Source organism: Schistocerca gregaria, chromosome 11, assembly GCF_023897955.1.
Source record: "Schistocerca gregaria isolate iqSchGreg1 chromosome 11, iqSchGreg1.2, whole genome shotgun sequence".
NCBI lineage: Eukaryota > Metazoa > Arthropoda > Insecta > Orthoptera > Acrididae > Schistocerca > Schistocerca gregaria.
The window spans coordinates 123,616,749-123,633,969 of NC_064930.1; the positions used below are offsets into that span (position 1 = coordinate 123,616,749).

Genomic DNA, 17,221 nt, shown 5'->3' on the forward strand with positions numbered 1-17,221 from the left:
TCCCAGTACTTACTGCAGCCTACATCCTTCTGAATCTGCTTAATGTATTCATCTCTTGGTCTCCGTCTAAGATTTTTACCCTCCACGCTGCCTCAGAACATGTCCTACCAACCGATCCCTTATTCTCGTCAAGTTGTGCCACAAACTCCTCCCCAATCCTATTCAATACCTCCTCATGAGTTATGTGATCTACCCATCTAATCTTCAACATTCTTCTGTAGCACCACATTTCAAAAGCTTCTATTCACTTCTTGTCAAAACTATTTATCGTCCATGTTTTACTTCCACACATGGCTACACTCCATACAAATACTTTCAGAAATGACTTCCTGACACTTAAATCTATACTCGTTGTTAAGAAATTTCTCTTCTTCAGAAACGCTTTCCTTGCCATTGCCAGTCTACATTTTATATCCTCTCTACTTCGCCCATAATCAGTTATTTTGCTCCCCAAATAGCAAAACTCCTTTAATACTTTAAGTGTCTCATTTTCTAATCGAATTCCCTCAGCATAACCTGACTTAATTCGACTGCATTCTATTATCCTCATTTTGCTTTTGTTGACGTTCATCTTATACCCTCCTTTCAAGACACTGTCCACTCCGTTCAACTGCTCTTCCAAGTCCTTTGCAGCCTCTGACAGAATTACAATGTCATCGGCGAACCTCAAAGTTTTTATTTCTTCTCCACAGATTGTAATACCTACTCCGAATTTTTCTTTTGTTTCATTTACTGCTTGCTCAATATACAGATTGAATAACATCAGGGACAGGCTACAACCCTGTCTCACTCCCTTCCCAACCGCTGCTTCCATTTCATGTCCCTCGACTCTTATAACTGCCATCTGCTTTCTGTAAAAATTGTAAATAGCCTTTCGCTCCCTGTATTTTACCCCTGCTACCTTCAGAATTTGAAAGAGAGAATTCCAGTCAACATTGTCAAAAGCTTTCCCTAAGTCTACAAATGCTAGAAACTTAGGTTTGCCTTTCCTTAATCTTTCTTCATCATACCAATTGGAAATTTCCTCTAAGTTGTCTTGTATCTTTCTACAGTCACTGAACTTGAACACACTAGAATACACCATGGCATTATCAGCAAACAACCACAGATTGCTGCCCGCCAAATCATGTATGTATGTATATAGAGAACAGCAGACATTTCTCTGGGACACTCCTTGTCTCTGATGAACGCTTACTGTCATATCCTTCTGCATTTAGTGTTTTCGTAAGCACAGTAAGGGGACCACGCCATAACCACAGGAATGCTCCAGTCCTGTAACTCTCTCTCTTGTGTACTTCACTGTTGGCACCACGCATGGTGGCAAGTAACATTCTCCAGGTATTCGCCGAATTCAAATCCTTCCATCGGATTGCCACACAGCTTGGTATAAAACTTCAGGCAGATTAAAACTGTGTGCCAGACCGAGACTGCCAGTATCTCGTGTCTCCTACCTTCCAAACTTCGCAGAGGAGCTTCTGGTGCAGAAATAGACTGTGCAGCATAATCTCCCAGAGTGAGTGCATGGACCACCTGCAGTGTGCGTCATTTACACAAAAGTGTTTATGCAGGATTTTGGAAATGACTGTGGGATCTGAAGCTCACAACTCGATCTCTGTGGGCTCCACTGGAACGCTACTCAAATGTGATGGACATTTTTCTCTGACACAGAAGGCCACCTTTTGCCTTTGCAAAGGCAGTCCTTATTGTCAAACTGTTCATACCAGGCATAAATGGAGACTCTCACTGGTGGCTCCCAGCAAAAGTGTGTGTGAAGTACCCATCAGACAACAGTTGCTGACTCTCATATTGCCAACTGAACTAACTATTCTCTTCTGGTATGGTTGCCTTTTTTACTCTTGCTTTCTGGTGGTAACAGCCTGCAACAAAAGAAACACCCATACATTAAAAAAATCCAGAGATACCCAGTAACACCTTAAGGTTTGAAGAAAATGAGTTGTAATGTTCCAGTGCATTAATTTTTTGGAACTGTAAAATTCTTTTGTGCTCATCCCATATGTTCAGAAGGAATCCTGAGTCCAGCCCCATTTCTCGAGTAATGGGAGAACCAAATTCTCAAAAGACATCTTTCTCAGACAAAATCAAAGACGTATTTTTCCCTGCAAAGTAGTACCCTTAGCTAGAAACTCCCCAGGATGGAGCTAACTCAAGCTGACGATTTGCAGCATCGTACCCAGGGTTGGCCGGGGTCCTCTGGTTTGGAGTCGAGTGGAGAATCTAAATCAGAGGCTACGTCGACTCTGTGACGAAAATGGTTGTAGATTCCTCGACCTATGCTATGGGGTGGAAGGTTGTAGGATGCCCCTTGATAGATCAGGGGTGCACTACACACAGGAAGCAGCTACATGGGTAGCAATGTACGTGCGGCATGCACTTGGTGTTTTTTAGATTAGGTTCTTCCCCACAGGAAACAAACCATTGTCTGAAAAATTACCAGTTTATGACACTGATGTGAATGTGACAATTGTAAAAATTGTTAGTTCACCTTAACAGTTCCTTCCAAAGGATTTAAATATGCTAAATCTCACGTTAGTAAATTGTTGAAGTGTCTGTAGCAAGATCCCAGAGTTACTCTCCGAAATAAACTGTAGAAATGCCAATATTGTATTAGGTACCGAAAGCTGGTTGAAACCACACATAAATAGCAGTGAAATTTTGAACTCTGATTAGACAATGTTTAGTAAGGACAGGACTGATGCTACGGGAGATGGTGTGTTCATTGCAGTTAAAAGCTGTATAAACACAGTTGAGATCGATATTGGGTCAGACTGTGAAATAGTCTGGATAAAGCTGTCAACCAGACAAGGAGTGACCATCGTATTAGGATGTTTTTATAGACCTCTAGCATTCACAACAAACGTCACAGAACATTTCAGGGAAAGTCCTGAGTACATAGGAAATAAATATCCAGATTATCCATTAGTTATAGGTGGAGACTTAAATCTGGCATCCATTAACTGGGAAAATTACACGTTTATCACAGGGGGCAGAAGCAAAGACTCATATGAAGTTATTCTAGGAGCACTCTCAACATACAGCCTTGAGAAATTGGTTAGAAACTCAACTCGAGATGGAAACATATTAGATATCTTGGGGACAAACAGACCTTTTGAGGAAGTTAATCTAGGAGAAGGTATTAGTGACCATAATATCATTGTGGCTGCTACGTCAGTGGAAGTTTTTTTTTTTTTTTTTTTAAAGAAGAAGCAAAGCGTTTCCTTGTTTTGGAAAGCAAATAAGTGTCATTAATGAATATCTTCATAGTCAGCTCCAAGCATGCACTGCAGGACACACAGATATTGAGCATCTTTGGTTGGAATTTAAAGGTGTTGTCCACCACATGCTAGAGAAACATGTGAGTAGCAAAAATATAGGAGAGGGAAAGGATCCACCTTGGTTCAATAAACATATTAGGAAGTTGCTGAGAAAGCAGAGAATTTTGCACAGTCACTTTAAATGTAGTCACTGGCTCACTGACAAACAGAAATTATGCGAAATGAAAGCAACTGTCAAAACATCATTGAGAGATTCTTTTAATGAATTTGAAAGCAATATTTTATCTGCAGATTCTAAAAATGACACCAAATAATTTTGGTTGTTCGTAAAATCTATGAATGCTACAAATAATTCATTACCTTATCTTGCTGACAGTACACGTAATGTAACAGATGATGATAAACAGAAGGCTGAAATTCTAAATCTAGTTTTCAAAAACTCGTTTACGGTAGAGCAATGCAGCACCATTCCCCCTTTCAGTTGTCGAACAAATGCAAGGATGGCTGACATAATGTTTAGTGTATCTGGGATTGTAAAACAGTTAAGATCCTCAGACGCCAGGAAGGCATCTACCCCAGACGGTATCCCCATAAGATTTTGTGTTGACTATACTACAAATATAGCACCACTCTTATCCATCACCTATCAGAGATCATTGGAACAGCGGAAAGTTCCACAGGACTGGAAGAAGGCCCAGGTCATAGCAATCTATAAAAAGAGTAGAAAATCAGATGAACATAATTTCCAGCCAATTTCACTGACACCGATTTGTTGTAGAATTGTGGAACATATTTTGTGTTAAGACATAATGACCTTTCTAGACTCTGAGAATCTCATCTGCAGAAACCAGCACGGGTTTAGGAAACAGCGGTCATGCAAGACACAGCTGGTCCTCTTTGTGCATGATATACAACAGGCTCTAGATACCGCCTCCCAGGTTGATGCCATATTCCTAGACTTTTGAAAGGCGTTGGACTGAGTTCCGCACATTCACTTGCTCCAAAAAGTGCACGCTTACGGTCTATCCGATGACATATGCAGTTTGATAGAAAGTTTTCTAACAGACAGAGAGCAGTATGTTGTCCTGAATGGGGAGACTTCAACAGAAACAAGCATGACATCAGGTGTGCCCCAGGGCAGCATAATAGGTCTGCTAATTTTAACGATTTACACAAATGATTTGGTTGATAGTATTGACAGCAGCTTCAGACTGTTTGCCGATAATGCTGTAGTCTACAGGAAAGTAGTATCGCACAAAAGTTGTGAACAAATCAGCGAGGATTTGCAGAAAATAAATGCATGGTGTAATGACTGGCTATTATCTCTCAGTATTAGTAAGTGTAAGCTATTGCGTATAACAAAGCAAAAATCCTCATTAATATACAAGTACAAAATAAATGCCCGGTCTTTGGAAGCGGTAACATCTGTCAAGTATCTGGGCGTTACTATTCGAAATGATCTCGAATGGAACAATCAGATTACACCAGTAACGGGTAAGGCGAACTTTAGATTGCGGTTTATTGGTAGAATCCTGAAGCGATGCAGTCCATCAACAAAGGAAATAGCTTATAATTCTTTAGTTCGTCCAGTGCTGGATTATTGTTCGTCTGTATGGGACCCTTACCAGTTGGGTCTGACTCGAGATTGAGGAGGTCCAAAGAAGAGAGGCAAGGTTACTGACTGGTACATTTATCCGTTACGAAAGCATTACAAATCTCGTAGAAAGTTTGAAGTGGGACACACTTGCAGATAGATGACACACTAAACAGAAGTGGCTGCTCACTAAATTTCAAAATCTGATCTTCGCCGAGGATGTAGAGCATATATTATTACCAACAACTTTCATATCGCACAATGGTCACCATTCAAAGATAAGGGAAATTAGAGCTCGTACTGAGGCGTTCAGACAGTCATTTTCCCTTACGCGATCCATGAGTGGAACAGAATGGAGGAAATATTACTTTGGCGTGAATTGTGCCCTCCGCTACACAGCGCTTGGTGGCTAGCGGAGTATATATGTAATTGTTCTGTTCAAGTTAATGATATGAATATAATAGAGGGAACCGCCCCCGGTGTAAAACCTATCCCATGCACCCTCCCACCACCACCTACTCCAGTCCTGTAACCCGGAAGGTGTACACGATCAAAGGCAGAGCCACGTGTGAAAGCACCCACGTGATTTACCAACTGACCTGCCTACACTGTGAAGCTTTCTATGTGGGAATGACCAGCAACAAACTGTCCGTTCGCATGAATGGACACAGGCAGACAGTGTTTGTTGGTAATGAGGATCACCCTGTGGTTAAACATGCCTCGGTGCACGGCCAGCTCATCTTGCCACAGTGTTACACCGTCCGGGTCATCTGGATACTTCCCACTAACACCAACCTGTCAGAACTCCAGAGATGGTAACTTGTCCTTCATTATATCCTCGCTTCTCGTTATCCGCCAGGCCTCAACCTCCGCTAATTTCAAGTTTCCACCACTCATACCTCATGTGTCTTTCAACATCATCTTTGCCTCTGTACTTCCACCTCGACTGACATCTCTGGCCAAGCTCTTTGCCTTCACAAATGTCTGCTTGTGTGTGTGTGTGTGTGTGTGTGTGTGTGTGTGTGTGTGTGTGTGTGTGTGTGTGTGCGCGCGCGCAAGTGTATACCTGTCCTTTTTTCCCCCCTAAGGTAAGTCTTTCCGCTCCCGGGATTGGAATGACTCCTTACCCTCTCCCTTAAAACCCACATCCTTTCATTTTCCCTCTCCTTCCCTCTTTCCTGATGAAGCAACCGTTAGTTGTGAAAGCTTGAATTTTGTGTGTATGTTTGTGTTCAAATTCAAAATTAACAGCCTCAGTTGCAGAGTTACCTAGATTTACCTAGGTTTCAATTGGGATAACCCAACCTTCTTCAGAATTACACTTACTAATGTTTGTCCATAATGGACATTGTCAAACTAAAAATACAAATACACCAAGTGTTGTCATATTTTAAAAACTTAACTGAAGCTGCCTCAGCCCCACTTCCCGACCGCGATGCGGCAGCCACGAGTGTTGTACTGGAACTGACAGTACAACGCTTGTGGCTGCCGCTTCGCGGTCGGGAAGTGGGGCTGAGGCAGCTTCAGTTAAGTTTTTAAAATATGACGACACTTGGTGTATTTGTATTTTTAGTTTGACAATGTCCATTATGGACAAACATTAGTAAGTGTAATTCTGAAGAAGGTTGGGTTATCCCAATTGAAACCTAGGTAACTCCGCAACTGAGGCTGTTAATTTTGAATTTAATATTTATACAGTTGCTGACAGGGCCGCGAAATGCTGAAAGTATTGAGGTTTGTGTTTGTTTGTGTGTCTATTGACCTGCCAGCACTTTTGTTTGGTAAGTCACATCATCTTTGTTTTTAGATATATTTTTCCCACGTGGAATGTTTCCCACGTGTAGTACAGATGTAGATGTAGATGTAGATTGCAACAATTCATGTCGAATGTTACTTAAACTTAAGTTTCTTCTGCCTGGTCCATTGTTGAATTAATGTGGAATTTTGATGTTTAATGATATTTTATTTGCATTTATTGACATCCGAACTTCACACTCGTCATGTAAACAAAACACAGACTTCGCAAATCTCTTTGACTTCCAAACAAACTATCTACCAGGCTCAACAACAACTGACAACAACACTAACACACAGCCTCGTTGTTTTCCCTTACATAGAATTTTTAACAATTGTTCACAAAATTTTCCATTATTAATTTTGTACAATTTCTATGTTACAGTTAAAATTTACAAAATGTAAGGAAACTGATGCTATAGCCGAATAAGGTATAAAATACACTATTTGGATAACAATCTTTTATAGTAATATCTTAAGTTTTCCATAAGAAAATCATTCTGAACTTTAATTACAATAATGTCTCATGTTATTTTAATTATGTAATTAATTACAGTATGGATTTGGATACTAATATTTAATGGTGAAATTGACTCATGCTTTATCCAATCACATACATAAAGTACTCAAACGAGACTTTAAATTATGTTGTTGTTGTGGTATTCAGTCCTGAGACTGGTTTGATGCAGCTCTCCGTGCTACTCTATCCTGTGCAAGCTTCTTCATCTCACTGCAGCCTACATCCTTATGAATTTGCTTAGTGTATCCATGTCTTGGTCTCCATCTACAATTTTTATCCTCCACACTGTCCCCCCAATATGAAATTGGAGATCCCTTGATGCATCGGAACTATCCTACCAACCAAGCCCTTCTTCTAGTCAAGTTGTGCCACAAGCACCTCTTCTCTCCAATTCTGTTCAATACCTTCTCATTAGTTACGTGATCTACCCATCTAATCTTCAGCATTCTTTTGTAGCACCACATTTCGAAAGCTTCTATTCCCTTCTTGTCTAAACTATATATCGTCCATGTTTTACTTCCACACATGGCTACACTCCATACAAATACTTTCAGAAATGACTTCCTGACACTTAAATCTATACTCATTGTTAAGAAATTTCTCTTCTTCAGAAACGCTTTCCTTGCCATTGCCAGTCTAAATTTTATATCCTCTCTACTTTGACCATCATCAGTTATTTTGCTCCCCAAATAGGAAAACTCCTTTAATACTTTAAGTGTCTCAATTCCTAATCTAATTCCCTCAGCATCACCCGACTTAATTCGACTACATTCCATTATTCTCATTTTGCTTTTGTTGCTGTTAATCTTATATCCTCCTTTCAAGACACTATCCATTCCGTTCCACTGCTCTTCCAAGTCCTTTGCTGTCTCTGACAGAATTACTATGTCATCAGCAAACCTCTCTTCTCCATGGATTTTAATTCCTACTCCGAATTTTTCTTTTGTTTCCTTTACTGCTTGCTCAATATATAACATCGGGGAGAGGCCTACAATCCTGTCTCACTCCCTTCCCAACCACTGATTCCCGTTCATGCTCCTCGACTCTTATAACTGCCATCTGGTTTCTGTACAAATTGTAAATAGCCTTTAGCTCCCTGTATTTTACCTCTGCCACCTTTAGAATTCGAAAGAGAGTATTCCAGTCAACATTGTCAAAAGCTTTCTCTAAGTCTACACATGCTAGAAATGTAGGTTTGCCTTTCCTTAATCTATCTTCTAAGATAAGTTGTAGGGTCAGTATTACCTCACGTGTTCCAATATTTCTTTGGAATCCAAACTGATCTTCCCCGAGGTCGGCTTCTACCAGTTTTTCCATTCGCCTGTAAAGAATTCACTGTGACTCATTAAACTGATAGTTCGGTAATTTTCACATCTGTCACCACCTGATTTCTTTGGGATTGAAAATATTATATTCTTCTTGGAGTCTGAGGGTATTTCGCTTGTCTCATATATCTTGCTCACCAGATGGTAGAGTTTTGTCAGGACTGGCTCTCCCAACACTGTCAGTAGTTCTAATGGAATGTTGTCTACTCCCGGGGCCTTTTTTCGACTTAGGCCTTTCAGTGCACTGTCAAACTCTTCACGCAGTATCATATCTCCCATTTTATCTTCATCTACATCCTCTCCCATTTCCATAATACTGTCTTCAAGTACATAACCCTTGTATAGACCCTCTATATACTCCTTCCACTTTTCTGCTTTCCCTTCTTTGCTTAGAACTGGGTTTCTATCTGAGCTCTTGTCATTCATACAAGTGGTTCTCTTTTCTCCAAAGATCTCTTTAATTTTCCTATAGGCAGTACTATCTTACCCCCAGTGAGATAAGCATCTACACCCTTACATTTGTTCTCTAACCATCCCTGCTTAGCCATTTTGCACTTCCTGTCAATATCATTTTTGAGACATTTGTATTCCTTTTTGCCTGCTTCATTTACTGTGTTTTTATATTTTCTCCTTTCATCAGTTAAATTCAGTACTTCTTCTGTTACCTAAGGATTTCTACTAGCTCTCACCTTTTTACATACTTGATCCTCTGCTGTCTTCACTACTTCATCCCTCAGAGCTACCCATTCTTCTTCTACTGAATTTCTTTCCCCCATTCCTATCAGTTGTTCCCTTATGCTCTCCCCGAAACTCTGTTCAACCTCTGGTTTAGTCAGTTTATCCATGTCCTATCCCCTAAAGTTCCCACCTTTTTGCAGTTTCTTCAGTTTTAATCTACAGTTCATAACCAATAGATTGTGGTTAGAGTCCACATATGCCCCTGGAAATGCCTTACAATTTAAAACTTGGTTCCTCAATCTCTATCTTACCATTGTATGATGTATCTGATACCTTCTAGTATCTTCAGGTTTCTCCCACGTATATAACCTTCTTTCATGATTCTTGAACCAGGTGTTAGCTATGATTAAGTTATGCTCTGTGCAAAATTCTACCAGGCGACTTCCTCTTTCATTCCTTATACCAATCCATATTCACCTACTAGGTTTCCTTCTCTCCCTTTTCCTTCTGTCGAATTCCAGTCACCCATGACTATTAAATTTTCGTCTCCCTTCACTGCCTGAATAATTTCTTTTATCTCATCATACATTTCTTCAATTTCTTCGTCATCTGCAGAGCTAGTTGGCATATAAACTTGTATTACTGTAGTAGGCATGGGCTTCGTATCTATCTTGGCCACTATAATAAGTTCACTGTGCTGTTTGTAGTAGCTTACCCGCATTCCTAATTTCCTATTCATTATTAAACCTACTCCTGCATTACCCCTATTTGATTTTGTGTTTATAACCCTGTATTCACCTGACCAAAAGTCTTGTTCCTCCTGCCACCGAACTTCACTAGTTCCCACTATATCTAACTTTAACTTATCCATTTCCCTTTTTAAATTTTCTAACCTACCTGTCCGGTTAAGGGATCTGACATTCCACGCTCCGATCCGTAGAGCACCAGTTTTCTTTCTCCTGAAAACGACATCCTTCTGAGTAGTCCCCGCCTGGAGATCCGAATGGGGGACTATTTTACCTCCGGAATATTTTACCCAAGAGGAGGCCATCATCCTTAAACCATACAGTAAAACTGCATGCCCTCGGGAAAAATTACAGCTTTAGTTTCCCCCTTGCCTTCATCCGCTCACAGTAGCAGCACAGAAGGCTGTTTTGGTTAGTGTTACAAGGCCAGATCAGTCAATCATCCAGATCGTTGCCCCTGCAACTACTGAAAAGGGTGCTTGCTGCCCCTCTTCAGGAACCACACGTTTGTCTGGCCTCTCAACAGATACCCCTCCGTTGTGGTTGCACCTACGGTATGGCTATCTGTATCGTTGAGGCTTGCAAGCCTCCCCACCAACGGCAAGGTCCATGGTTCATGTGTGGGCTTTAAATTATATAAATCGGGAAACTGTGCAATGTAAACAAGTGAATGGCCAATCAGAAAAGTGTTTATAAAGAGTATTAATTGCAGAACAGGACTTAAAAATAGGTAACAAATGAAAATACATTGTTAGCTTCTAACCTTCAACCCACTTTACAAGATAATGAGGTGCTCTGTGTTAACTCGTCACTTGATTCTAATTACGGTAATTAGAGGTGCCGATCACATATGCCAACACTTCCACAGCAATTTATTACATTTTGCTTTTTATTTATTCCTTCAATTTGTCAATGAATCATTTCATTTATCATTTGTACATAATTTTGTTAATGACAACAATCTCTTGATAAAGATTACAATATATGTTTTTCCATAACCTTCTATTTGGTTTCACAATGAATATCAAGTATTATTAGCAAATTGATCAGAATGATATACATACAGACACACATACTATGTTTTCACAAAATATTCAGGTTTCTAGCAAATTGAGTCAAATGACACTTGTGTGTGTATCTCTATAATGTCCTAGGAAGCACCAAATTGTCCGATGATTATCCTGATATATGTAAAGAAGTTGTAGGTGGTATCAGACATTTCCAATGACTTTTGAGGAAGGCGTTATCGTTATAAGATGTAGTAACTGAGCTTTTCTGCCCCACAGTGCTGCATTGACCTTCAGAAGAACGTGCTCCGCATCGGTACGACGGGAACGGAGACGCCGTTCCTGCCCGAGTCTGAGTTGCCAGAGTGTGCCCGGCTCTCCGGGCCCGGGGAGAACATGTCGGCAGAGTCGTTGGGGCGGTCCATTTGTGAGGCAGAGGATCGTGAGCTGGCGCGCGCCCTACAGGATTCGGAGGCCTCCGCCATGGCGCACCGTAGTGAGTGTGAATCTACTCTGCTCTGGATTCTGTTTACCTGGCTTTATGTTACCTAGTGCCACAGTTGGGTTTTTTGCATGGAGCATAACTTTGTCTCTCACTATGTTGTTGGAATTTTACAAGGTTGTCTTAAGGTACCCTTTTCCCATACAGTAAAATGTACTTGGAAAGTGTTCAAACACTCTCTCTCTCTCTCTCTCTCTCTCTCTCTCTCTCTCTCACACACACACACTCACACACACACACACACACACACACACACACACACACACTAATGTTCAGAAATTCTTCTAAGGCTCAAAAGGTCTTCTCAAGCAGATGAAATATTATTTGATGTTTGAAGTTTATTTTTCTTTTCTATTAAATCGTTTACATCACTGGGTTTATGGTCAAAGATCTTTATAGCTGAGCGCATCACCCTTTCTCTGCCACATTAAATCTGTGTGGTGAATAGTGCAAACCATTTCTCTTTCTAGTGCTATGTTTATGAATGTTACTATTGTTTTCAAACTGCGAGTAATTGTTGACGAGTAACTTCGTAAGGTAGCAAATGCACTACGAGGGTATTATCATTATGCCAAACTGTCTATAAAGAACTGTCTACAAGAGACTCTTGGAGGAGGGGGTGGGGGGGATGCCACACATTATCCTTATTAAACACTCTTGTGTACAATAAACTCGTATCTTCCACAGTGGAAAGTGACCCCAGAATATCTTGCCATAAGACGCTGGTGAATGAAAATACAAAGAATAATACAGCTTTTCCAAGATCTGCTATTGTCTGTTACACAAAACTTGCAGGGCTTACAAGGGGAGGTCCCCAGATCTGAAATCAACTTTCTGAAACAGTCTGTGCAGTGGTGTAAGTGAGGTCCCAGGTAGCATACCCTGCAGCCATTCATTGAAGTGGGCCCTCATTCTCAAATAATCATCAAAAAATAATTTCACATAATGGTCTATAGCTTTATAAATAAAAGTGTCATGTAGAGTGGTGGTACAGTGTAGTGTTAGAGATACATTCCTGATGTGCAGAGGGTTGTGGGTTTGGATCCTATTAGGTGCTTTGATTTTTTTTTTAAATTTTTATAAAAATGTCTGTGATCATTATTTTTATTGAGTTAACTGCTTTATGTATCATAGTATTTAAAAATTTGAAAATGTCTATCAGTTGATTAAAAAAACAAAATAGTCTAGGTATATTGGCTGTGTGATGATGTCAGAAATATATTTTTTGTTTCAAGATGTACATTTTGTTTTGTGGTAACTGTAATACAAACAGTTAAAATGTAAATTTTTGTTGCATTATGGAGAAAGAACACAGATGAAGATTTAAATAAAAGAAGGGATTATAAATAAAAAGAGATTGAAACAAACTGAGGAATAGCACAATGACTGTAGTGACATGGATGAAGAGAAGAAATGTTATAATTGAAGAAATAAAATAAAATACAAAAAAATCAGGAAAATCACATGGGCAGAGATTCTAAATTAGAAAAGAGTGACAAGAAGAAATAAATGAGAGCAAAGGAAAAGGTCAATAAAATGATTAAAATGCTGCTACAAATAATTAGACATTAAAAAATTGCATTTAAAGAAGTTATTTCATAAAAATTAATGATCAAAGTCATTTTTATAAAAATTTAGAACTCCACATAAAACACATTTTTTTCATTGATTACTCACAAATGAGGGCCTACTGTGATGAAGAAGTGGTTGCAGCGTTTGATACCAGGGAACCTAACCTACACCAACATTTAGATGATTGAAAAAGCCAATCCCAGCTTTGGGTACCGCCCCTTGTTAGTTGTTCTGATTCTTATCTTACCTAATAATTTAGAATTTCGTGCTTCACGTATTGATTTACCATCATTTATTATGTCTGATGGTGTGGTCAGACCTTGTTCAGTAATGAATAACATGTATTGTGTTTTATTGAAATTCAGTTACAGTCCATTTGCAGGGAACCAGTTTTTAATCTTCAAGAAACTATTGTTTACATTTTCGACTGTTCAAGTTAACTTCTGTAGGCTTGGAATGAGATTTTCACTCTGCAGCGGAGTGTGCGCTGATATGAAACTTCCTGGCAGATTAAAACTGCGTGCCCGACCGAGACTCGAACTCAGGACCTTTGCCTTTTGCGGGCAAGTGCTCTACCATCTGAACTACCGAAGCACAATTCACGCCCGGTCCTCACAGCTTCACTTCTGCCAGTATCTCGTCTCCTACCTTCCAAACTTTACAGAAGCTCTCCTGCGAACCTGACAGAAGTGAAGCTGTGAGGACCGAGCGTGAGTCGTGCTTCGGTAGCTCAGATGGTAGAGCACTTGCTTGCGAAAGGCAAAGGTCCTGAGTTCGAGTTTCGCTCGGGCCCACAGTTTTAATCTGCCAGGAAGTTTCTGAAGGCTTGATTATAGTGCTTGCATCATCAGCAAAGACAACTATTTCTACTTCTTGGACATATGATAGCAGGTCATTTACACTTTATAAAAACAAGAGCAGCACCATGGTATATCTCTAACAATTATTCTCCATTCTGAAGATTACCATGTCCACTGACCTGAGAAGTGATTCTCAAGGAAACCTTAACTTCCGTGGGGAAATGAGGTAGTGATGCACAACATGAATTGAACTTCAGGTTGTTTGCTACAAAATGACACATCTACTAATTCTGTAAGTTATCTCAATAATTTTTTATATCATTCCAAAAATTGTAAACTGCTTTTTGACTCACCCTTTGTATTCTCCTTCACTATCTGAGACAATCTGCTAATGCTGCGGTAACTTTTGATTCCCTGACTAGAAATTATGTAGTTTTTGCACAAAGAACTCGTCGAGCCATGTTCGGAGCACATTTTCATCCAGAAAGGAAGTTCCTCTAAGGTTGCTTGATAGAGAGTGAAAAAGGTGAAAATCTGATGGAGCAAGACCAGATAAATAAATTGGGTGCAGAATGACTTCCCAATCCAATTCCTATATACTGTTTTTTGTCAGGTGTTATCATGGAGTAACATCGCTTCAAATAATCTTCTTGGTTGGTGTTCTTGGATTGCATCTGCAAGACGACTTAGTTGTTGACAGTAAATGTCAGCAGTGATGGTAACATCTCAAGGAAGTAATTTGTAGTACACCACACCATCACAGCTGTACCAGATTGATAACATTGTTTTTTGTGGATGTGCGTAGGTCTTTGTATGGGAAGTTGCTGCTCTGTTTGGGCTCAACCATTCCTTTCTGTTCTTTATGTTAGCATAAAGACAGCATTTCTCATCATCAGTAACAATACAGCATAGGAATACTCAGTCTTGTTCATGAGCCAGTTGATGATGAGCAAGCAGAGATGCACTTATGGCCATCTGCTGATTTTTGAGAATTTGACTTAGAGCAGTTGGTACCCATACACCCAATTTTTGAACTTTCCCCATTGTGGAGAGTCACTAATGTGAAAACGATTTTCCTTAAAACGAGAAAACCATTTTCTTGCCATGCTCTGTCCAGTGGCATTATCCATGTACATGGCACAAATGTTTCTGGCTGACACATCTGCTATCACCTGTCTATTGAAGTCCAAAGAGAAGAATATGTGGCAGATGTTAAGATTTCTCTACTTGGATATCCTTTTTCTAGCATCCACATCTCTACTCATTATCTCCATATGACCAATTGTCAATTTATGAGCTCAAATACCAACAGTAAACTACAAATAAAAAATGACAATCAATAAATAAAACCAAACAAAAACACTGCGAACTTATGCACCAACCCAATAGTTGTAAAAATTGGTTAGTGTCGTGAAAAAATTAATCATTGGAATTTAAACTGAGCTATTTAATCATCAGTATACAAAGAAAAAAGACCAATATAACCTATAAAAACTCTGTTTCACCCACTAGGTTGGGAAGAAAAAAAGTTTTTTTTCAACCATGCTTTTTGAACAAATGTATTTTTGCAATCGCTTTAATTTCCTTTGCCAGTTTACAATACAATTTTATTCCCTGATAGAAAATGTTTTGAGTTTCTGGTTTGTTAATTTTTTGGTAGATGTAAGCCAAAACTTGCTCTTGTCCCACGATTATGTACACAACCATTAGTGACATACTTAGTACTGTTGTCCTTGATATGCACCACAGATTGGTAGGTGTGTTTACTTGGTGCAGTGAAGATGCCCTGTTACTTTTAAATAGTTCTTTACAGTGAGTCTGACTACTATTGCTAGTTGTCATTCTTATTGCCCTTTCCTGCAATCGTGTCCATATATTGCGCTCTCAGAAAAGAATCCTGTAGCTATGAGCTCAGTGTACATAGGAATAGAGTATTGCCACAAGATATTGGCTGTTACAGACTCATGGTAGAGCCCTAAGACCATAATACGCTGACGACATTCTTTTTTCCAGTATCTTTGTGTGTTAATTCCATGTTAACTTACAATCGGTATGCACCCCTGAAACTTTGGGTTTGTTACAAAGTCTGTTGATATTATATATGCATAAGGATCCAGTCTCCACAGTCACCCTATAAAATAAGCATTTTTAATGATTTGTTTGTGGAAAATCTAATGAACCAATCAATGTAAATCATTTTCCACATCATTCATTGATCTCAGAACAACATTTTCTGATCTTTTTAAGAAATTCAGTCTTCATAAGCTCCCCATCTGAGAAGTTAGAGTTGCTCTGTCTAAACTAAGGTGTGTCTATGACAGAAGTCCTGCAGTCTTCAAATCTTATCTAAAATAAAAGAAAAAGGACAGTTTTCTTAATCTATAGGATATTGCACACGACATATTCTGACCTGGAGTTTCTATTGGATATTGCACACAGAATATTAGCACAATTTTTAGGAATTTTGCGAAATAACAAAATGGCAGAGGTTTGAAACAAAGGTATAGTTTTTTAAAGTTTTTTTGATTACATTATTTGCAATAACTAATGAATAAATTAAAATAAAAAAAAATAGCGTATTACCTCTTGTGGACAGGCCGAAGGAGTAATTCAGTCAAATTTTGGAAAGGCACCTCTATCAGTGTGCCTGCAATCCACTCCATCAGTTTGAAATAGACTGTACACTGAATTTCTTTAAAAAATCAGAAAATGTTGTCCAAAATTGGGTAAATAATGTGCAAAAAGGTTTATGTTGATTTCTTCACTTATATTTTAGTCTGACTGAAGAGGATGGACCCTTAATGTGACATAGAGTTGTTTCCCCTCTAATTACTGCAGAACACTAAACATCCTTCAGGATTTTGTCAGTTTTAAATAACTTTAAACTTTTGTTACAGATATAAGTACAAATCTGACTTAAACACAGACTAGGTTTCAACTGAAACTAAACCTTGTATGTAATTTCATCTTTTACGTATTGGTTAACATTGTTATCTTCAATGTCCATGACATTGAGGACTCTGAGGTCTTCCTTGGCACTCCTTAGGGCCTCTGTAACTCTGTGTGGTATTAGCTGTGACATAGTGATATCTAGTGATGAATTCCATTGGCTGCACACTAAGATCATAAATGAGCTCCATATCCTCAATTTAAATTCACCAATGGGTCCTACGATATTATCTCTGAACTCTCTGTCCCCATTCACTCTGAGATTTAGCTCACAAGGCTCTGTCGCTGTCCATTTAATTGGAAAGTCGTCACCCGAGTCTGCTGTCAGGTGCAGGTGGACTATACCCATGTAGGAAGGAGTACATCATTTCACAAGTGTAACTGAGGACTCACATCATTGCTGCTACGTACACAACCATTGGGCGTGATGATTATTGCAAA

The 17,221-nt window shown here is 39.3% G+C and overlaps 1 protein-coding gene across 3 annotated transcripts in view; it reads left to right on the forward strand.

Annotated features, from left to right (window-relative positions):
• The window catches only part of LOC126295449 (protein DDI1 homolog 2-like), a 114,247-nt gene that overhangs the window by 71,904 nt on the left and 25,122 nt on the right, over positions 1-17,221 (forward strand). For all 3 annotated transcript variants that reach the window (XM_049987948.1, XM_049987950.1, XM_049987949.1), the window contains exon 6: positions 11,237-11,453. In XM_049987948.1, coding sequence (XP_049843905.1) covers positions 11,237-11,453 — 217 coding nt within the window. The remainder of the gene's footprint in view (positions 1-11,236; positions 11,454-17,221) is intronic.